Raw genomic sequence first — 22,737 nt, 5'->3', positions numbered from 1 at the left:
TCCTGCCTTCTTCACCTGTTGAATTGTCCTCCTTAATTATATGCCATTTAGATGGGCTGGATTGAAGTCACAAACCCCAAAGCTCCCCCTCCCCAGTTCCTTAACCGGAGGTTTCCTATAGAAATGATCCAAGGAGGAAGCAAGACTCTAGTGGCTGTAAACTTTGGCTAACTGAAGCAACGTGTAATTGACCCACGCTTCTGGCATTGAATCCCAAACTGACAAGCCAGCTTAAGAAGTTAGTTACCCCATTGAGACCCCTCTTTATGGTCCAGCAGGTCCTGTTCACATTCTGGTGGGGGCATTTTGCTCTTTGCAAGGGAAAGCAGGGAGATGCAAGGGGCGAGGCTGCTGTAATGTGTGTGTGAGGGGCTGTTACAGACAGGATTTTTGGCACCCTGTTCCTTTCAAACAGAGAAGCCCAGCATGATTGGTGCTGGGCCATTTTGAATCAAAGCCACAAATCGTAATAGAATTTGCCTAATGTCAGTCTGGCTTTTTCAAATTGGAAGCAAGCAGCTCTACTCCATCAGGTTTTGGGTAACCTCTTGTGCTGTATGCACATGCACTAAACCAAACTGAGATTTTGTTTTGTGACTGAGAGCCATGTGTCACCATCTCCAAGGTGCTTTTTATATAATTTTTTTTATTTTTTACAACAAACAAACATAAATGCCTCTTCAATCCAATTACAGTGTGTCCGTGGGGTGTTTGCATATCTCTTGTGCAATTTCAAAATAAACATCTCTTTCGTTCATCTAATCTTACATTATCCAAATCTCTTACTCAGTCAATTTTTAATTAAACAATGGTTATAACATTTCATGCTCTCATTTCATGTTAATTTCCCCAAATTATTTATTTATTTATTTATTTATTTAGGTTTTTATACCACCCTTCTCCCGAAGGACTCAGAGTGGTGAACAGCCAAATAAAAACAACTAGTACATAAATACATAAAATAATGTTTTTAATATAAAAACATATTAAAAACTAATTATAAACAGGCCAAATTTAAAATTAGCACTAAAATAAACAATCCTAAAACCCATCTTAAAATTCCCTCAAGCTAGCCCCGCACGGTGGAATAGAAAAGTCTTGAGCTCGGGTTTAAAAGACCGGAGGTCAGGGAGTTGACGCAGCCCAGGAGGTAACTCATTCCATAAGGCTGGAGCCCCCACAGAAAAGGCCCTCCCCCTGGGGGCCGCCAGTCAACATTGTTTGACTGACGGCACCCTGAGGAGGCCCTCCCTATGGGAGCGCACAGGTCAATGGGAGGCTATAGATGGCAGTAGGCGGTCCCGAAGGTAACCCAGTCCTGTGCCATGGAGCGCTTTAAAGGTGATAACCAGTACCTTGAATTGCACCCGGAAGACCACCGGCAACCAGTGCAGGCTGCGCAGGAGCGGTGTTATATGGGAGCATCGCGGTGCCCCTTCTATTACCCACGCAGCCGCATTCTGGACCAGTTGGAGCCTCCTGGTGCTCTTCAAGGGGAGCCCCACGTAGAGAGCATTGCAGTAGTCCAGGCGGGAAGTGACAAGGGCATGAGTGACCGTGCGAAGGGAATCCCGGTCGAGAAAGGGACGCAACTGGCGAATCAGGTGGACCTGATAAAAAGCTCCCCTGGCGACGGCCGCCTAAGTTACGAACCCTCCCCCAGGGGGCCAATGATTCACCCCCAACAGTCAGCAATGGTGTAAGCTGGCTGTACCGGGATGCCGGCATCCACAGCCACTCTGTCTTGGATGGGTTGAGCTGAAGCTTGTTCTTCCCCATCCAGACCCGCACGGCTTCCAGACACTGGGACATCACGTTGACGGCTTCATTGGGGTGGTTAGGGGTGGAAATGTACAGCTGAGTGTCATCAGCGTACAGATGGTATTCCACCCCAAAACCACGAATAATCTCACCCAACGGCTTCATATAGATGTTGAACAGGAGAGGCAAGAGAACCGACCCCTGTGGCACCCCACAAATGAGGTGCCTAGATGGTCGATCTCTGCCCCCCTGCCAACACCGTCTGCGATCAATTGGAGAGATAGGAGGAGAACCACCGAAAAACGGTGCCCCCCACTCCCAAACCCCCCAACCGCCGCAGCAGGATACCATGATCGATGGTATCAAAAGCCGCTGAGAGATCTAACAGGACCAGGACAGAGGAACAACCCCTGTCACGAGACCTCCAGAGATCATCCACCAACGCGACCAAAGTCGTCTCCGTGCTGTACCCAGGCCTGAAGCCGGACTGGAACGGGTCCAGATAGACGGTTTCATCCAGGTACCGAGGAAGCTGACATGCCACCACACTCTTAACAACCTTCGCCACAAAGCTAAGGTTGGAGACAGGACGATAATTTGCCATAATAGCCGGGTCCAGGGAGGGCTTCTTAAGGAGGGGCCTCACCACCGCCTCTTTCAAGGCAGTAGGAAAGACGCCCTCCATTAAGGAGGCGTTGATAATTCCCAGGAGCCAGCCTCGCGTAACCTCCTGTGTGGCCAGTACCAACCAGGAGGGACACGGGTCCAATAAACATGTGGTCGCATTCAGCCTCCTCAGTATCCTGTCCATGTCGTCGGGAGTCACAGCATCAAACTCTCCCCAGATAACATTCTCAAGAACAGCCTCTGTCATCCCACAAGGATCCACCCAATCAGCGTCCAGACCATCCCGGATCTGAGCGATTTTATCGGACAGATACTGACCAAAGTCCTCAGCGCGACCCTGCAAAGGGTCCTCCCGAGCTCCCTGTTCAACTAGGGAGCGGGTCACCCTAAACAAGGCGGCTGGGCGATTATCTACCGATGTAATAAGAATTAGTGCTTTATCTAATAACATTGTTCATTCCATTCTGGATTAATTCAGTTGCTTCTCTTAACAACAACCTTTTTTAACTCTTTTCTAACATATCTTTTTTTCTAACCATTGATAAAATAAATCCCATATTTTATAATATTGCTTATGTTCTTGTTCTCTAATTTCAAATGTCAATTTACTCATTTCTGCACATGCTATTATCTTCCTAATGATTTTATCTTGCAAAGGTAGTTTCTCATTTTTCCAATTTTTAGCAAACACAATCCTAGCTGCTCTTCACCATCAAATATTTTAATTCTCTACTATATATTTCAGGTATAATCCTCAACAGAAAAACTTCTGGCTTAAATTCTATATGTTTTTTAATCATTTTCTCCAACAATGTGTGTATTTTAGTCCAATATCTTTTAGCTTCAACGCATGTCCACCACATATGATAGCATGATCTAGGTATCTGGAGACACTTCCAACATTTTTCAGATTTGTCCTTGAACATTCTGGCGATTCTTGGGGAGGGGGGAGGTAAATGCCACCTGTAAAACATCGTATACAAATTCTCCTTGTATGCTGTAGACATTGTCATTTTATAATTATATGTCCATAATTTCTGCCATATCTCTAGAGCTATCCCATGACCAAAATTCTTCCCACAGGCAATCATTGTCTCTTTTACTTGTTGTTCTTCCAATTTAACCTCTAATAAATATCCATAACAATTTCCTAACTAAGTTATCATCAGTACCTGTTAAAATCTTATCAAAACTAGTTAAGTTATTATAGAAGCCTTCTGTTTTGGAATCTTTATCGTATCTGGAGTGTATTTTGCAAGTAAGAAAACCAATTCATTTTTATGCCTTCTACTTCTAGTTCTTGCTTAGTTTTTAATTCACCCTTTTCATTCAACAATTCATTATATCTAACAATTTGTTCCTTTCTAAATGTTATTGAACATGAGAATGCCTCAATAGATGATACCCAAATTGGAATTTTTAAAAAATGGCATTTCTTAATCCTCTCCCAGTTTAATAACGCTTCTCTAACAAAATGTCTTCTGAAATATCCTTGTGTTTTAACTTGCCCATACCATAAGAAAACATGCCATCCCAATAGCAAGTCATGGCCTTCCAAAGTCAATATTCTATTATTTCATAGTGTTATCCATTCCTTGATCCACATTAAGTTTGCTGCTTGATAGTACAGTTTCCAATTGGGTAGCCCAAAACCCCCTCTTGTTCTCACATCTTGCAATAATTTTAACATTATTTTATTCAATTCTTCAAAATATCCTTTCCCCAGTCTGATTGGAATTGTCTGGAACAGATACAAAATTCTAGGTAGTATATTCATCTTAATCGTTGATATTCTTCCAAGCAATAATTGCAAATTTTCCCATTTTATCAAATCTGACACAATCTGCTGTTTGAGTTTACTATAATTTTTCTCTTTCAACGTGCTACATCTTGCAGTCAAATATATCCCCAAATATTTAACTATTTGTAATCTGCATCCCTGAACGTTCTACTAATTCAATTGTTTGCTTCATTAACATATTTTTTGTTAAGATCTTTGTTTTATCTTTATTTATTTTCAGGCCTGCAACTTTCCCCAATTCTCCTATTTTATCTTTCAAACTAGTTATAGATTCTAATGGATCCTCAATAATAAAAACCAAATCATCAGCAAAAGCTTGTAGTTTATATTCTTCCTTTTGAATTTTCATACCTTTTATTTCTCTTTCCTCTCTAATACTTCTATTTAGTACTTCTAATGTTAACACAAACAGCAGCGGTGACAGCAGGCAACCTTGTTTTGTTCCTTTTTTAATTTGAATCGATTCAGTCAATTCGCCATTTATCATTACCTTAGCCGATTGCTTATGATATGTAGCTTCTATTGCCTTGATAAACATTCCACCAAAAAACATCTGTTCCAGTTGTGAAGCGCCAGTTAACATTGTCAAGGGCTTTTTGTGTATCAAAGAAAATCAGCGCCAGATGTTTTTCGGGATGGGCCTCATAATATTCTAAAGTATCCAGTATTATTCTCATATTGTTTTTGATATGTCTTTTGGGCAGAAATCCATTTTGAACAGAGTGTATAAAATCATTCAAGTATCTTTTAAGTCTTTCTGCCAATATTAAAGCAAAAATTTTGTAGTCTGAGTTTAACAGAGATATAGGCCTATAATTTTTAACTTGTAAATCAGTGTCCTCTTTCGGGATATGTGTAATATATGGCTCTGTCCATGTCTCAGGTATTTTTTTCTTTAACATCACTTCATTCATGACCTCTAGTAGTGGGAGACTCGACTGATCTTGAAATGTCATATAATATTCAACTGGCAGTCCATCTGGGCCCGGTGCTTTTCCACTTTTTTGTTTTTTGAGTGCTTGCATTAGTTCCATCACTGTTATATTTCCTCCCAGCATCATTTCCGTATCTTTGGAAATCTGAGGTAAATTTGCTTTCTGTAGATATATAATATTTCCCTCATCAATTTTCTCTTGTTCATATAGTTCCCTATAGTAGTTTTGCACAATTTTTTTCTTCTCTTCATTTGTATATTGAATCTGGCCTTTATTATCCATTAGTTGTGGTATTCTACAGGTTTCTTTCTCTTTTTTCAGTTTGTAAGCTAACCATCTACCTGGTTTATTAGCATTTTCAAAGTAATTCTGTTTTGCCCCTTTAATTTCCAAGGTGCTTTTTATTCAAACTCCAGTTTTGTGGGAATCGAAGCATAAACTATTGCTAGCTCTTCCCAACATAAATGCTTTCTCCATTCAATTCCTCTGCAAGATGTGATCAAAGCAAGTGAGACATGATTTTGCTTTCTAGTGACATGACTGGTCTTATGCGCTATTGTGCTTGTTGGGCACTTTTGCTGTCCAAGGAAGCCACCTCTGAAGTCTTTACTCAGATCATCCATTCCACCCCACAGCCAAATGTTTCCTCCTTGCACAGAGGCGATAATACCCTCCCCCACTGCATTGAAAATAGCCACCACATTTGTCCAGTTAGACCATTTTATTACGGAATGCTACATTTTCCAGCCAGGGCTAGCAACAATCCCAAGAAGGGCCCACCTGGACCCCAGTGACCCCCTCCCCCTCCCTGGATCTGGGTCTGGCCAAGCCCCATCTGAAACAGCCTTCAGATGCGGGGTCTGCAGGCCACGGACCCCCAACCTGCATGGAGCTATTCCTAAAAGACCCCATTCCCTTAAAGGCACAAAATCACCTCCCTAGCTCCAACCAAAGGTACCCCAGAAGCATCGGGACATGCCCTGGCATCCCGGCCCAAATTAAGGCACAGTGTGAAAAGAAGGGCCCTTGGCCAGGCGAAACTCTCACGGAGACCCCATGCTGGCTTGGCAGAGGCAGGCACAGAAACCAAGCTTTGGCACGCAAGTTGCAGCTTCTGCCCAGGCGGGCCAAAAGGTGGCACTGGACAGCAGGGGTCAGCATCCTCCCTCCTTCCCTGTGATCTCATTCCAGCTGTAGAGTACGCACAATGAGCAGCAGCATCATGAACAGTCCCTCTGCTGCAGCTGGAATATCAGCCTGTGGGCAGCACTGGCAAGAAGGAGCCCAGCTGCTGCCCAGCTGCACGGCCTCTGTCGGCTCTCAGCAGGGCAGACAGACTCAGGGTCCCTCCACTGGCAGGGGGCACCTCCCCACCTTCCTCCCTCCGGAGTAGGAGTGAGATACTTTGAGTTACTCAGGTTAAGCAGCCGAGGGCATTCCCTTCCGCCCTGGCAGAACATCAACTGTAACCTCAGGGAATCAAGTCCACAATGGGGTTCAACTTTAGACATGATTTGTAAAAACGGGGGGCTATGCTACTCTGAGAGGGAAGAGTTGGCTGCTCTGGATTCAGGGGACCCCTGCACTGCCGTCTTAACGTTGAATCAAGAAGCCATGGGGAGCAGACCCCACCCTTGGCATCACTTGAGATTTATACCGAGAAGGGACAACTTAGGATCACTTTAACTCGTTTCAAAATGAGGGGAACTTGTCAGCCGTACGTGTCTTGAGTGCAGTGAGAATTTTTGAGAAAGAACTTCTGGAGTTGAGGATAGCCCATTTAAAACAAAGTGTAGACTACAGAGCCCATGACTTTTAGTTCAGCTCCTAGGGGCTGTGCCCCCCCGCTTCTGCACTCTGTCCTTGCACAGAAGCAGTTCACTCTTTCTCCAGATGCCCAAAAAGAAGACACAGAAAGAGCCAGGGGGTGCCCCGTCTGTCTTCTTCCTTCATGGTGTTGGTGAGGGTAAAAAGAAAAGATGTTTAAAATCCCACTGACTGTGAGTTGGGGGCAGCAGCACCGCTGTGACCCCAAGGACCAAGTCTGGGAGGCAGGAGTTTCCACCGCAGGCAAACTCTGCTGGGGGCTCCAGAAGAGAGTCAGCAAAACGGGGGTAGAGGAAAACTGGAAGCCGAGCTCCCCAGTGCAGCCAAGCCCCAGATGCCCTGCGCCAATTTCCCTGGTCAGCCTTTGGGGAAGGGGCGCATCGCTGCATTGGCTGTGATGAAAGACACCAAAGCTCTCCTCCAGGTTGGGGGGGGGGGGATTCACGTAGAGAAGCAAGAAAAGCGATGGGAGGAGGGGGACAGTATGGACGGTCCCTCCGTTTACACTCTTCTGAAAGCAGAGGGTGGCCAGCAGAAGCAGGGAAAGGGACCCTCCCCTGGGTCTCTCCACGTGCACGGATGCGAGTCCCACCATCGGGCTCCCCCTCCAACAGCCTCGCTGGACCTTTACGTCTTCTGTTGCTGGGGCCTCACTCTGGGGAACAGCTGGGAAAGGAAGGGGGCCATGAGGACCAAGAAAGGCCACGGCTTAGCAGCTAACAAGACAAAGCCGGCAGCCCCATGTGGCTGGAAAGCAGGAGACACACAGCCCGGCTGCTCTGGCCTCAGGTCCTGGGCTGCCTCTGGCCTGGGCTCCCCCGGGGCAAACTTTCCGGTCCTCAAAACTCACCCCAAAGTAATTTTTGGGCACGTAGCCCTCCTGGCCATAGAGAGAGGCCCACCACCAGTCCAGCTCCTCCTGGCCATCCCGTCGCAGCACAGTGACCGGTTCGCCCTCACGGAAGGAGAGCTCGTCGCTAAACTCAGCACTGTAGTCCCACAGGGCGTAGACCACCCCATTATTCATCAGCCCCATGTTCTGCTCCACATCTACGGCAAGAGAGACCCCCGCCCATGGCAAACAATGAGAAAGCAGTCAGCCCCCAGGCTTCAGTGCCCCAGAAACGTCTGTGCCGCCAGTTTGTGCCACCTGAGAAATGAGGGCGCTCGCCAAGTGGGACCTGCTCAGTGCCACTAAGCAGAATCGAAGGGCTGCCAGGACTTTCCTGCCTTCCGGGGTTCCCAGCCAGCCGGCCTTCCTCCCCCTCACCTGCCAGGTAGCTGAAGCACTCGTTGTAGCCTTCTCGATATGGGTCACACTTCTCGATGGCCAGGCTCCCATCGCTGAAGGTGGTGGCAAAGACGGCAGCCCCGTGCTTCACCAGAGCAATGCAGATGGCAGTGTCATTGCAAGAAGCTGCACAGTGCAGGGGGGTCCTGGAAGGAAGGAGGCGGCCAGCTCAGGGAAGGCCTGCATTGTGTCCGGCCAATGGGCACACAGGGCGGGAAGCGCCGCAGAGGCTGCCATCCTTCCTGCTCCCCATCCCACCCCTGGGACTCACCAGCCGTGGCTGTCTGGAGCATTGACGTTGGCCCCAATGTTGATCAGGAAGTCCACAATACTGTAGTTGGCCCCACAGATGGCATTGTGCAGGGCAGTGATGCCCTCGTCGTTTGGCTGGCTCGGATCATTCAGCTGTGGCAGGAAAAGGCAGAGAGCCATCCAAGGCTGCAGACTGGGTTGCAGAATGGCCACACCAACTCGTGGGACAGATTTACCCCAAAGCCTCATCTGCTTGTACCTCCCACCCACCCACCCAGTTCATTTAGGCCCCCTCCCTCTATTGCAGAGTTCTCGGTGCTCTGAGCTTGGCAGATTGCTTGCAGTGAGGATGTGATCCAGTCTGGTAACGAAACGTCTCCAAGGAAACCACCAAGCTCAGAGAGCACCACGGTCAGTCCAGCTACGGAGCTTCATTTCTATGAACCCCCTTTTATTCCAGGTCATTACTCTCGATTCTCTCTGCAGGAGTCGCAGTTTCTGAGTCTGACCTGCCTCGCACAGCTGCTGTTTGCTTAAAAAGAGAACCACGAACCACACGCCATAACAACCACCGCAGGGCATATTCAGTCAGGGGAAGGTGCCCCATCCGGGGGCTGCCAGGCACCAGCTCACCTCCTTCACCGCCTCCTTGACCACCTCCAGCTCTCCGGTCAGGGCTGTGTCCAGCAGCAGCACTAAGGGGTTGAGCCGCGCTTTCTTGGTTGTCCGTTTCCGGGGGGAAGAGACCTTGCGCAGCACCGAACGCTTCTCCTGCAGAGCAGCCCAAGGAGCGGTTAAGGCTAACCAACCCTCCTCCACACACAAACTCCCGCTTCCTGCTATCAGCCCCTGGGAGTCCCTTCCCAAGCCAGTAGGAGGAAGGAGCGATCCAGATCAGAGGCCTCAAGTGGGCACCCTATGCCCCCTCCTCAACCAAATGAGCTGCCCTCCTTCCAGGGGCTCCTGGACCCTTTGAGCTGGAGGAGTCACGGAGCTGCACAGAATCGCCAAAGGGCAAGTCAAAAGGAAGCCTTTTGCTAAGCCCGTGATGGGCACCAGAACAGCCCAGCCAGGGCAGGTCGAGGCCCCCCCAGTCCAGACAGGTATTTTTTTGGGGGGTTCACAAGCAGAAGGTGGAGCCATTCCCCTCTCGGCCTCCTCTCTATGGAGCACCAGAGTCCTAAGCAAGGAGGAGCAGCCTCCAGGTCTGCAAAGGGTCTCTCCGCTGTGGTTGCCAGCTGGTCATTCCTCCAGAGGGGGCAGGTGGGGGCTCCCATCCTCAGGGAACTGGGCAAAACAGCTGTCAAACTCTCCACTTACCGGGCTGGGCATTGGAGAGAGAGTGGCCGGACTCTCTGGTGCCGGCGGAGGGGTCATGGCAGGGGTGGCAGTTGGGGTGGCCGGGCCCCCCTTCTGCTCCGTGGCCTCAGTGATGGGTGAGAGGTCCAGCTGAGAGGGGGGGTCCCCCACGGGTGCAGCCTCCTCCTTGCGGGGTTGATGGTGGAACAGGCGGCTGATGATCTGCTGGTACTGCTTCTTGTGCGGGGGCAGCAGGGCCGGGCTGGGGTTCTGCTCCATGGACCCCCGGCGCTTCAGGGGCCGAGGCATCTCCGCCAGCACCCGGGCCACTTCCTCAAACTCGGGCACCTTCTGGGCCTCGGGTGGGAGGACCGGCTGCAGCCGGGTGGGGCTGAGGGGCCGGGCCAGGTTGTCCATCTCGGCCGGCTCACTGCCTGGCAAGAGGCTCTCCAGCTCGGGCTCCGCTTCACTCGGTGTCAGGACAATGGGCACGTTGCGCTCAGCTGGCATGGCTGCGGCCCTGGGGCTGGAATTGCCTAGAGGGGGGAAGACCGGAAGTGGGAAGGTGGCGCCTTCAGCAAAAGCATTTGTGTATGGGTAGTCCTCGACTTATGATCAGAAAATTTCCGTCGCTAACCAAGACAGTTGTTAAGTAAGTCACACCTCATTTTATACCCTTTCTTATCACAGTTGTTAAGCGAATCACTGCAGTAACACAGTTGTTAAGTGAATCTGGCTGCCCCCTCCCTCCAGCACCACTCACCTTCGCTGCCGGGCTGCACTGTCCGGAGGGGGGGCTGCACTGGAGCGACCGGCTGTTGTAGCAGCAGCTTCTGCAAGGAGCGCAGGGCCAATGGCGACCCCACCGGCCCCGGGGCCAGTTTGCCACCTGCCGCACCCGACTCCCAGAAGGCGTTCTGCAGCCGGAAGATCATGGAGAGGGGCAGCGGCTTGTGGCGCCTGGGGAGGCTGCCACCCTGGGGGGCAGGCGGGGGGATGGGGATGCGGGAGATGGGCTGCCAGTTGCGAGGCAGGGTGCCGGCCTGGTTGACAGCCAGGGAGCGGCGGAAGGAGCTGTCCGGGCGCCTCTCGCCAGCCAGGGCCGAGACCTTGTAATTCCTGGGCAAGGTGGCGCTGTTCATCCCATAATGATCCTCCTGAAGGGGGAGGGAAGCCAAGAGAGACGGTCATTTGTTACCCTCCCTCCGTCCCTCCTCCTCCTCCTCTCTGCCAGCTTCCGTCTCTGAAGCCGCAAAGGGCCTCCGGCAGGGAGACTGACCTTGCCTGGCCAGCCCCCATCCAGGCTGGACTCCTTCCAGGGAGCCAGGGGCAGCCCAGCCGCGTTCTGGCGAAGGCTTGCGTGCGCATCCACACCTGGGGGAAAGACCATCGTCAGTGGGGCCGAGTCTCTGTCTGGCCCCTCCCTCTGCCAGGGGTCTCTCCTGTGCCCAGCAGTTGTCCCCAGTCACAGGCACCGACATGGGGAACGGCCTCTGAGGGACCCTCGCTCAGCAGGAGGTCACAGCCATCGGCTGCCGGCAGGATCCCTCCGGCACCCAAGCACACATCCCCTGGGACTGGGATCTACCAGGGGGAATCCAGGATCCTCTGGGAGAATCTATCTGCCAGTGGGCACTGGAGAGCCTTCTGTTGGGGCAGCCACCCTCTGGCATGTGCCCCCCGTGAATGCCAGGCCTGTTCAGGGAATTCCACCCTCCCCCGCAGGGCAGGCTCACGTTCGTAGCCGACAGCGTGTGGCGCCTTCTTCTCATAGGCCACGTCCAGATCCGATTCGTTCCAGCTTTTCGGTGTTCTCCTGCGAATCACCAGGTCGTCTGCAGAAAAGAAACAGCCCGGATGGCGTCAGAAGGGTCTCTCCAGCTGCCTCCGTCCTGGATGAGGGGAACAACTGTGGGAAAAGCCATGCCAGCCTTTGGCCAGACTGCAGCAGAGCCCAGATTTTGGGGGGTGCCTGAACAGCTTCTTGGAGAAAAAGGTGTCCTCGTTTTACTCTTGCCAGCTCTGCTCACCTCTTTTCTTCTAGGGCAGCTCCAGCACCTACAGCCCCCCAGGCGCTAGGACTGGAACTCCCAGCACCTGCTACCAAGAGGTCCCGCTGCTTAGAAGGGGGGGGGCGTGCACCCAGTCCAACTAGTAATCCCCAGGTGGGAAGGGCTGTTTTGCACAAGCTCTCAAATTCTGCTACAAGACTTTTATCTTTTGAAACGGCCAAATTAAAAACAGAGATGTGGGTGTGGAGGGGGGAGCAGTTAAAACGATGCTAAGGGAGACAGACGTATTTGCTATTATAACCCAGGGATGTTCTGGACTCTACAACAGAAATTCTGCAGATTTTCACTTTGCTTGGATTTCTTCTCCTCTTGTTTCTCTTTGCTACTCCGTCCCTTTTCAGCAGCACAAAGAAGTGAATGGGACATAAAAGGAACACCGGCTCTCCACTCCCTCCCACCAGAAATCTGGCTTAGCCAAGATGGCCCCCAGCATCCATCTAATCTTGCCCAAACACGTCTCGGCAGCTTCCTAAGAGCTGGAAACTTGATATTCGAAGCTCGGGTTCCTTGGGAGAGCACATTCCAACCCCCTTCAGCCGACACACCCCACTCTCTGTGCCCTGAATGTAGTCATAATTAGCCTCTTAAGCAACACTTGGGAGAGACGGAACCCGGGTTGCAATCCAGGCGCTGTGCAGCTGCAGGGCACCAAAACAATCAAAGGGCCAAACAGGTCTGGCAGGCACTTACCTTGTGCCCAGGAGCCTGGCGCTGAAGGATACAGGCTGTGATTCTCGTATGGGGGCGGGAGAGGGGGGCGCGGAGAGGGTCCTCGCTCTGGGAAGAAGGCCTGGGACATGGAGCTTTCTCCAGGCAGCCGCGGAGAACCAGCACGGCCTCCCCACCCACCGGTGGCAGCAAAGGGCCGGTAGTCAAATTGACGCTCAGGAAGGCCGGCAGGTCGGAGGGAGCGAGGGGACCCGCCATGGGCCCCGGGGCCAGATAGGCCCTCATAAGGGACGGCCATGACTTTGGGCCTGGAGGGGGCTGTGGGGCTCCAGTCCACATCCGACTGCAGGAAGAAGGAAGGCCGTGGGGAGGAGGAGCGGCCCAGGGTGGGCTTGGGGGCCAGAAGTTGGCTGGGCGAGGAGCTGTAGGGGGACAAGCTGGGAGGGCCGCTGGGCTCCGCGAGGTCCCAGGTGGGGCTCTTCCGCAGGTGCAGGGGAGAGGCAGCCCGAGCATCCATCTTCAGCAGGTCCGGGGAAGAGATGGAGCTGTACCTGTCGGCCATCTGCCAAGCAAAGTGGGGTGAGAATCAGCTGTCTTTCCTTCCAGGCAGAGGAAAGGCAGCCTCCGCCTGACGTGGGGGCTTTGCCAAGGATCGCTGCCGTCTCCCTGCGCTAGGGAGGGCCCAATCCCCAAATCACCATTTTCCAACGTGAAAGGACACGTCTGTTTATTCGAAGGAGGGCATGGGACACCCCCGGGGGGGCTTGGTTTCCAACTTCTCTGCCCCAGAACCTCTGGAGTAGATCCAGGGAGCATCCTGGCCACCCTCCAGAGAAGGGCTTGGCTCCTCCCCCCAAACTGCTTGGCACCGGAGGATGCAGGTGGCCGGGGATGCCGAGTGGCAGAGCTGCAGTTTCCCATGAAGAACATCCCCAGTTCGCCTCCCAGGACCTCAGTTCCAGTGTTAACCTGGAACTGCTTAACCTGGAACCCCCTTGAGCAGCCCGGCAGGCCCCGCCCTGCCCCACAGAATCCCAGGGTAGCCCTGGCCTCGCCTTCTCTGCCTCACCAGGGATGGCAGGGCGGCTGGCCCAGGATGGTCCGTCCAGAGCGACTCCAGCTGCTTGGAGAGCTCGTCCACTTTGGCTGCAGCCGTGTCCAGCTCCAGCTGCTTGAGGTCCATGTGCTTGCAAGCCAGGGCTATGGGGAAGAACAGCAGGTGAGGAGGGGCAGCCCCCCCCCCGAGAACTTTAGGAACAACCTCTGAGCATGGTGGACCTCAACACCCATTATCCTTGGCCAGTACAGGATGATGGGAATCAAAGTCCAAGGCAAGAAGCGGGAGTTGGGAGGTTAGCCCAAGGCCCTGTCCTTAGCAAGATGCTCCCACAAGGGGGTCCTTTTCTGCCTCTCGAAATTAAGACGAGCAGCCCCCGCTTTCTCCAGCCCAAAGGGGCCCTGGAAGGGATTCCTCCAGCTCAGGGGTGTCCAGGACTTGTGGGCTTCAACTCCCAGAATTTCCCAGCTAGCAGAATGGCAGGAGCAAGGAAATGAGATGACAGGTGATGGGGCGGGGGTGAAACTGTTCACCTTGGGTTTTCTCAAGAAGGGGGCATCTCCTTGACCACTGTAAGAAAATGGACAGGGGGGAAGCCAGTGGCCTGGTGCAACAGCTGGACTCTTCAGGGGTCCTTGCTTCTGAGGAAGCATCCCAGGCTTCTTAACTGTGTTTGCACTTTAAAGCAGCAAGCTAATCAGGTGTAAATACCCTGCATATCTGCCTATATTTGTACTATAGTACTGTACTATATTTACATTTAAATTACTGGACATGAGCCGGTTGGCTACTTTCTAACCCCATCACGTCTCCACTGAATGCAGGGACACCTGCTCTCTGCCAACTCCAGCTTCCGCCCCTCTTTTACCAAGATAAACCTGTAGAAGAGGCAGACGCCGTCCATGGGAATCTACACAGCTTGGGGTAAGGGTTTCCAGCCAAGAAGCTGGACTACAATCCCCCTTATCCCCAGTAGGCACAGCCAAACAATGGGAATCAGGGCCCCTCTGGAAGGGGGCAGGGGGACCCTCTGGGGATGCGACCATCAGCCTCAGAGACACTCAGAGCAACAAGGGGCCATTTAACCAACAGTTATAACCATCACTCATATATCTGCATGTACAAAATACAGGCTCCGTACAAACATACAAGCTGTTTCGTTCACATTCCAGACTGCAGCTGCAAACTCAAACTGAGCTGTTTCTTCTCTTCTTCTTACAGATGGTGCTTGCCCATCGTTCCACAGCCCCCTCCCCAATCAGAGAGGAATGCAAAGAAGTTTAGGTTCAACTATTGCATTCTGACCACTGAACCCTGCCGGCGCCGTAATTAAGAGTGCGGCATTTCAGGCTGACTCTGCCCACTGCCAGGAGTTCAATCCTGACCGGTTCAAGGATGACTCAGCCTTCCATCCTTCTGAGGTGAGTAAAATGAGGACCCAGATTGTTGGGGGCAAGAGGCTCCCTATACAGGGAATTGCCCCCAATTCTGTATTCTGGGGTCATTCTGTAAACTGCTTAGAGAGGGCTGGAAAGCACTGGGAAGGGCTATTGCTGTCCAGGGTCCCACGCTCCTAGTGGCCATCTCAGGCACAAAGAGGTCACCCAGGTGGGCCTGGAAGGAAGCAAAAGTGCAGCCCCGCCTCAGTGTGGGGACCGAGGGGCTTCTGCTCTAGAAGGTAGGGATCATGAGTCTCAACCTAGCCAGCTGGGGAATTCTGGGAGTTGAAATCCACCATCTTAAAGTCACCAAGGTTGACAAAGGCTAATTATAGATGATTTAGGAAACCTGCTGCTGTCGAAATTGGGCTTGGAGAGGCCTTCCACGTGGAGATCCAACTTGGCTTTCTTGGAAGAAGAAAGGTGGTTGAGGGAGGGGGGGTCCAAGCAGAGCTGCCCAGTGTGGCCCCTTCCAATTCTCTCTCTCTCTCAGCCCACGCCTGTTCTTCTGCCTCCCCTCAACTCACATTGGAAGGTGAGATCCAGGAGCTCCTGAGTGCTGGCAAGGTCTTGACTGGCCATGGCGAGCGACTTGGGCTTCCACACCAGCAGCTAGCAGCACTCCGAGGGTCTCAGTGACCTGGGAAGAGGAAGCATCTCCGTAAATGGCATCCAACCAGTTCTTTTGCTGCCCTGCCCCAGGGTGGCACCTCCATGCCTATTCCTGGCACCCGTGACATGCCCAGGACAGCTCTGCAGCTGCCAAGGAATCAGCCTTCCCTGTCTCCTGCTTGCAAGTTGGCACCAGTGCAGCTTTTCCAGAGGGGCCGAGAAGCAAGCCGAGCTCTGAATCCAGCCTTTTGGGCAAGGTTGGCAGGACTTGGAAGGGCTGCGCCATCACAAAGCTCCCGGGGAGCCCATCCGAGTTTCAGAGGGTGGGTGGGTGGGTGAGGCCAAAAGCTAAAAAGCCCCAGGATTGCCCCACCCGTGTGGCCTCTTCTTGGGCCAGGTGCCAGACTAGCTGGGAAGTAAATAGCTCCTCAAAACAAGCCTCTTGCTGGCTTCCAGGATGGTTCTGGGGCCTTAGCTTCAGGCTGGCACAGGGTTCTAGTCCTCAGGAAGGGGCCAAAGTCATGACAAGCAAAAAGGCAGGAGATCTGGTGAACTCCCTTGTTACTTCGGTCAGTGGTCAAAGCGGCCTTTTTAGAGCTAACTTTGAAAAAAAACGACACCAGGAATCCAATTACGCAAGGAGAAAAATGCCTCTGACTTTCATTCCTCCATCCAGGGAGCCCAGCAGAGCCCCTTTTGCCACCCATCGCCCTCTACCCCTGCTTGACCCACAGCTGGAGGCTTCCCGGGGGGGGGGTATTTATCCTCACCCTATCCCTGCCTTCTCCCAGTCCTGAGCCTGCAAGGACGTCCTGTTGCTAGAAAAGGTGGTTTCCGTCCCTCCTCAATACCTCTGCATTCCCAAGACGGAGTCACTGTTGCAAGGGAATTTGCCTCCTACAATCCTTAAGCAAGCTTCCCACGTCTGTCTTTCTCAACTCAAGTTTCTTTCCAACTCAGGGAAAGAATAAAGCAGGACTGCATCCTCCCCCCCTCCCGCTCACGGGGGGGGGGGGAGGCCTTGGGTCTCCTTAGCCCCGCCCCCAAAGACCCCTATAAACCTCCATAGACAGAGCTGCTTTTCAGGAAATGTCTGAAGGAAGGAAGCCGCTTCCTTCTAGCCACAAATAAACTATTTTAAGGTGCCCCTGGAAGCTCCGAGCTGCTTTGAGTTGCCTGAGCTGAGAAAAATTGTTTAGGCATCGGATGGGAGACCACCCAGGATCCCATGTCTCCCGACAAGGCTGGGAAGCAAAACCAGACATCGGGAAGCAAACAAACCCCACATTGTTGTTAAGGAATTAAGATGGATGGATTGTAAGTCATCCGGCATCAAGCTCGACTCCCCAGTGACTTCACCCCATGGAATTCTTGCAACGGCCCGATTTCACAAGTGAAATGACCAGGTAAGTGCATTCAAGGCCAGGTCACTCACTGGTCAAGCTGCCAATTACCCCCTTGGAAACGAAAGCAAAGACTAAAAATATTTACCCTGATTTGCATGCAGGATGCAATCTGCCCTCGCAAGGCACAGAGGGCGTCACCCTGCCAACCCAGACATGCCAGCCTCAACCCAGCCCTGCGGGGCAGGCGCCAACCCTTTGCCCTTGCCAAAAATACGCACTCTCTAAAGGGCCCAGATCCCCAGTGGGGATGCAGCGCACGAGGCTATGGGGCCAGGTGGAGCCCCCCGTGCGCCCAGCTGCAGCTCCCCAAATGTTCACCTTGGCAGACCTAGAACAATTATCCCGGTGAATGATCTCAAGCCCAGGATCACCAAGCGGGAAGGCAAAAGCTTTCGGCTCATGCTCAGAGGTACTCCGCTCTCATTTTGAAGGGGGGCTGCGGCTGAAAAAGAGGGATCCCCAAAGCTTTGAGTTCACTTTAAGGTGCCATATTCAGTTGTAAGCCAGGAGACTCTTTTCCACTTTTTACTCTCAACAACAGAAGAGGAATTTCTAAGCCAGAAGTGTCTGTGTCAACTTTAAGACCTGTGGACTTCAACTCCCAGAATCCCCCAGCCAGTTCTCCTGGCAGTCCACAGGTCTTAAAGTTGCCAAAGATGGACAGCCCTGCTCAAAACTTTCAATAAAGGGCTGCAATGTAAAACAACCCCCCTCCCCCCAAAAATGCATTTTAAACAACCAGTAGCTGAGCAGGCATTTTTCCAGCCCTGTGAGAATAACCTTGGGGAGAAGTCGACCAAGGAAAGATAAAGAGAAATCCGAATCCAAAGAAGGGGTGGGACTCAGAAGGGACCCCCTCCCCTAATTCTCTGGGAAGCAGAGGCGGGGAGGGGGGAATGCTCCCAGGCTTGCAAAGGCTGATGTCAGATATTTGAGCTAGTCCAGGCAGGAAACCAAAACCCTGACGACTAACTCTGCTTTTATTGTAAGAATCTTGCCAGTCTGGAGGTCTTGGTCTGGAGAACAGAGCTGCAGAAAGAGTAAACAAGAAGGAATTTCTGAGCGTGAGCAGAGTTCATCTGGTTTCTGGAACCAATAAGGAGCACCTATCTCAGCATCTGCAGCCACTTCAAGTCTAGAGGTTAGGGCACCAGGCTAGAAAGCAGGAGGCCATGAGTTCAAGTCCTGCCTTAGCCATGAAAGCCACTTTGGACCAGTTACTCTCGCTCAGCCTAACCCACCTTGCAGGGTTGTTGTTGTGGGGAAAATAGGAGGAGGAGGAAGGTATCCTGGCTGTATTTGCTGCCTTGAGTTATTTGTAAAAATCATAAAGGAAGGATACAGAGGATACAGATTAAAAACAAAAATCTCTGCCTTCAATTCAAACGCTGTGGGGTCCTGCCAGAGTCTTGCAGCAGGGTGGGGCCACATGCACTTGGGCCGATGACGGGAGTTGGCCCAGCCAGTCTATGCACTTCTGCCCAGGAGGAGGCACAAAAGGCTGTGAGCAGGAAACTCCATGCAGGTAGTCCTCAACTTACAACCGCAGTTGAGCCCAGAATTTCTGCTGCTAACCAAGACAACTGTTAAGTGAGTTTTGCCCCACTTTATAACCTTTCCTACCACAGTCGTTAAGTGAATAACTGCCATTGTTTTTTTTATTGAAAGAGTTTTAAAAAACAAAAAATTTTTCCCCCTTTTTTCCCCCCTCCCTCCCCAAAACCCCTTCCCCCTCCCTCCCCGGCTTCCCGGGTCAATCACAAGGTATTGTTATACATAAACCAAACATAGAATAAAATTTTCCCTTCCAATCCAAATAACCACATCCAAAGCTTTTCATCTCCCAACCCCCTCCCCATTACATAAAATAACTTTCTAATTATTCAAAGGCAATCTGATATTTCTTAATCTGATATCTGTTTTGTAGATAATCAATCCATTTTTTCCATTCAATTAAATATCTTTCCTGCGTATTGTCTTTTAAAAAAGCTGAGATTTTAGCCATCTCAGCCAAATTAATGACTTTCAGTATCCATTCTTCTATTGTAGGTACCTCTTCTTTCTTCCAGTATTGTCCAATCAACAGTCTTGCTGCTGTTATTAAATTCAGAATCAATTTAGTCTCAATCCCTGTACAATCTGTTATAATTCCCAAAAGGAAAAATTGTGGCAGGAACTTTATCTTCTTCTTCAGTACATTTTGAATAATCCACCAAATAACTGCCATTGTTAAGTTAGTCACACGGTTAAGTGAATCTGGTTCCCCCATTTACTTTGATTGTCAGAAGGACGCAAAAGGGCATTACGTGACCCTGGAACACGGCAACCGTTGTAAATACATGCCAGTTGCCAAGTGATCTTAAATGATCTTAAGTTGCTCCAGCCTGGAAGAAGCTAAAACGAATCCCTTTTAATCCTGACTTCTCAAACCGACTAAGGAAAAAAATGGTTCTCTCTGCATGTGCACGGATGGTTACAGGGCTCATCCCAGTTTTTCCCAACCAGGCCCAGCACAACTGGTTAAACGGGTGTTTCTCAACATCAGTCACTTTAAGACAGGTGGACTTCAACTCCCAGAGTTCCCTGGCCCGCTGGCTGAGGAATTCTAGGAGTTGAAGTGCCCCCATCTTAAAGCGGCTGAGGTTGAATTAGATTACACTGAGAGCATATGCACCAAGACAAATTCCTTGTGTGTCCAATCACACTTGGCCAATAAAATTCTATTCTATTCTATTAGTATCCCCCACCAGCCCAAAGAGGCTCCAGTTGGGAGGAAAGGGCAACACAGCTCATCTGGAAGGCAACAACTTGACGAAACAACAGAGCAGCCGAAATCTCAACCCGGTTTACTCTGAGTGGGAAGCACTGTGTAACGTTGCAACAGCAATTTCTCATTTATCATATTTTACAGGGAAGACAAAAGCCACCTATTAAGCTACCCAACCACATTTTTCCCTAATCCATTATTGACTTTACTCATTAATACAATATCTTCCTTTCTTTTTTCTCCCGGACCAAGAAACAACCCAAGAACGTCAGTTCGAAGTGCCCAGCATTTGTGAGCAATCCTACAGAGTTGTTACACTTAAATCCATTTTTAAAATGTTAAATGGCTCTTTGGCTCGATTTCCAAAGTTCATCTTGAAGTCTCAGATGGAGACTTTATTTATTCTAAAGGGGCAAACAGTTCTGCTCCATCGGGGCTGGCGCTACTGCTTAGGATTTGAAGCAGAATCTGGAGTCCTCTCTTAGCTGGTCAGCATTAATCACCCCTGTAAGCCACTGACGACATGTTTATTACAAAGCAGGAGGTAAACAGCAATAAATAAATAGCCACATCTCTGCACTTGGTGTTGGTTTTCTCCGCATTATAATTGCACCGGAACAGAGCAAACCCACCACAGGATTCATTTTATCCAAAAGGTTAATAGGTTTCATTTCATTCTATCTGGGCAGCTCTTTGGCTCAATGGCTGGCACAGAAGATTGCTGCAGGAGCCCAACAGTGCCAGGGATGTGTAGCCCTCCAGATGTTCCAGCCCCAACACACAGGACCAATGGCCTGGGATCTGCAGTTCAGGAATATCCAGGGAGCTACAGGTAACATACACCTGATCTCAGTAGGTTCTGCCTGAAAGAGCAAAAGAGGACCACCGGAGCTTGAGATTTTGGGAGACCAAGAATGCACTGGCCCAGGGCATCAGCAGGGGCACTCAGGGCCTGGGTCAGGGACTTTTCCCCAACAGCAGTCCGACTAGCAGCTTGCCCAGAATGTGCCCGGAATGCTAATTGTCACAGCCAGCGGCCACCAACGCAGGAAGCAGCCAGGCACCTTGTGTGGCTGTGAGCCTGAGGAAGGAACCTGCTCCACCCCAAAGACTTCCCACCCGGGGACAGGCAGGCAGACAGACAAACAGCCGAGTCTGGGTCTGGGAGCATGCCACACAAAGAGCCTGGAATAGCTGCAGGCTGACGTGTTGATGGTTAGCCTGAAAAGGTCATCCGATAAAGCAGGGCAGGTTTAGCAGAACTGCATTCTCGCTGACTGGCTCACTCATCCCCTTTCAAGCTATTCCCCCCCTTTGACAGATGATCAGGGGTGTCCACACCCCAAAGGCTCCTAGAGAGCTGGAAAGACTGAGCCAGCTGTGGAGGGGCGACCCAGCAGCAGCCCCTGGCCAGGAGAGCAGCGGAACCTCCCTGATCAGGAGCAGCGTATCTCTGAATACTGGGGATCAGCAAGAAGGGAAGATCTTTTAGTTGATTACCCTAACCCTAACCCTGCTAGAGTCAGGGCCCCCCTCAGAAGCAGAGATGGAGGCAAGGGCCTGTGTGGGATCCAGCTCCCTAGAAACTTGGGGGGGGGAGGCCCTCCCCACCTAGTTTCTTCCAGCAGGAGATCCACGTGGGGTCTGGAGCCACCTGCAAGGGGCGGGGGACAAGTGCCACCCCAGCCCCAGTTTAGCCTGGGCGCTGCCGGCTGGGCGATCAGTGGAGAGGGTGACCTTCTGGCTCTCAGCCCAAGGTCCTGCTGCAAGAGAAGGATCCTCGGCGACCCCTTCTCTGCTCTGACTTCCAAACCGGCCTCCTCCACTGGGAAGGATGCCAACTCCCAGAACTCTCCGCCAGGCAGGGCACATCTGGAGGGCGGGAGGGGCTTTGCCAGGTGCCGGAATCCTGGCTTCCCCGGAAAGGCCACGACCACCCCTCCGCCCTTCCCTCGGGGGAGACCCGCCCCGGAACACCCAGCTCTCCCCGGAGCCGCTCAGAGGCTTCGACCGGGCTTCCCTCGCCTCTTCTTCGCCGGGAAGGGAGCGCAGAGCCCAACGGGCCAAAGGGGCGGCCGCTCTTCATTCGGCCGGCCCGGAACAGCGGATGGCGGGCGCAGAGCCTCCAGCCGGGCTCCCGCGACAGGGCCGCTCAGTCGGCGGCTGCCATGGGCTCGGGCACCCCACCCTCCGCGGGCTCCTCGGACGGACAACGGCGGTCCCCAGCACCCGTCCCCCCCCCCGCCCGCCGCCACCGACCTGCGGCGGGGAGCTGAGCTGCGGCCGCGCTTGCCGGGACCCTCCGCCGCTCCTCTGCCTCCCGCTGGGCGCTCGCTCGGGCTCCGCTGGACTCGCCGCCGCGCTTCTGCCCTCCGCCGCCGCCGGAGAGCCCCGCCCCGCCCGCAGGTGGGCGCGCTGCACCTTGGGAGCTGCAGTCCGCACCGCCTCCCGCCGCAGAGCCCGCCCGGCCGGCCAGGTGAGCCGCCGCCCGGCAGGGGTGGCGCTCGGAAGCCGCTCTGCGGGAACCGTCCCGGCTTTCCCCTGGGCGATGGGTCGGGGACCGCCGCGGCCTCGGACGGGACCCGATGGGGAGACCGGCTCGGGATGGGCGCGCGGGGCGAAGCGGAGCGCGCACCTGGAGCGGGGATGGCGCCGCACTACAACTCCCGGCGGCCCCCGCGCTCCCCGCGTGACGCACGTCTCTGGAATGCCCCCCGCCTCTCCCCTCCCCTCCCCTCCTTTGCCAGCCGCCCCCGCCCCCCGGCTCGTCCTGCCCCAGAGCGGAGGGGCGGCCTCTGAGCCGGTGCAGAGTGCAGCGACTGAGCAACTCCGCGCCCGCCTCTCGCACCCCCCCCCCCGGCGCCCCCCTCCCCTCCCTTTCCGAGACGATGGTGGGAAACGGGACTGAAGGCGCCACTAGGG

General features: G+C 52.5%; 1 protein-coding gene across 4 annotated transcripts; it reads right to left on the bottom strand.

The window, feature by feature from the left end:
- Positions 1-953: 953 nt before the first annotated feature.
- On the bottom strand, positions 954-22,224 carry PPP1R13L (protein phosphatase 1 regulatory subunit 13 like). Of its 4 annotated transcripts, XM_058196058.1 has the most exons (14): positions 22,075-22,209; positions 17,367-17,490; positions 15,558-15,670; positions 13,604-13,734; positions 12,556-13,096; positions 11,530-11,628; positions 11,073-11,167; positions 10,557-10,950; positions 9,815-10,329; positions 9,128-9,265; positions 8,514-8,647; positions 8,222-8,388; positions 7,802-8,001; positions 5,837-7,071 (listed from the first exon to the last, which is right to left on the bottom strand). In XM_058196058.1, exons 3-14 carry the CDS (start codon positions 15,610-15,612, stop codon positions 7,003-7,005), a joined length of 2,538 nt encoding a protein of 845 aa, XP_058052041.1. In that variant the 5' UTR covers positions 15,613-15,670; positions 17,367-17,490; positions 22,075-22,209; the 3' UTR covers positions 5,837-7,002. The 4 variants fall into 4 exon arrangements, with proteins under 4 accessions (XP_058052042.1, XP_058052041.1, XP_058052043.1 ...); XM_058196059.1 differs by lacking the exons at positions 5,837-7,071; positions 17,367-17,490 and adding an exon at positions 954-3,351 and having other exon boundaries at positions 22,075-22,224; XM_058196060.1 differs by lacking the exon at positions 17,367-17,490 and having other exon boundaries at positions 5,837-7,617; positions 22,075-22,223.
- Positions 22,225-22,737: the final 513 nt, after the last annotated feature.

This window comes from Ahaetulla prasina, chromosome 10, assembly GCF_028640845.1.
Source record: "Ahaetulla prasina isolate Xishuangbanna chromosome 10, ASM2864084v1, whole genome shotgun sequence".
Taxonomy (NCBI): domain Eukaryota; kingdom Metazoa; phylum Chordata; class Lepidosauria; order Squamata; family Colubridae; genus Ahaetulla; species Ahaetulla prasina.
This window is presented reverse-complemented; position numbering and strand designations above follow the sequence as displayed.

Excerpts from the sequence above, each read along its gene's own strand:
- PPP1R13L (XM_058196057.1), bottom strand. The coding sequence starts at position 15,612 with ATGGCCAGTCAAGACCTTGCCAGCACTCAGGAGCTCCTGGATCTCACC. Across the intron at positions 13,097-13,603 it reads CAGCCGCCCTGCCATCCCTG|ATGGCCGACAGGTACAGCTC; the intron begins GTGAGGCAGAGA and ends TTTGCTTGGCAG. Across the intron at positions 8,002-8,221 it reads GTGCTTCAGCTACCTGGCAG|ATGTGGAGCAGAACATGGGG; the intron begins GTGAGGGGGAGG and ends CTCTTGCCGTAG.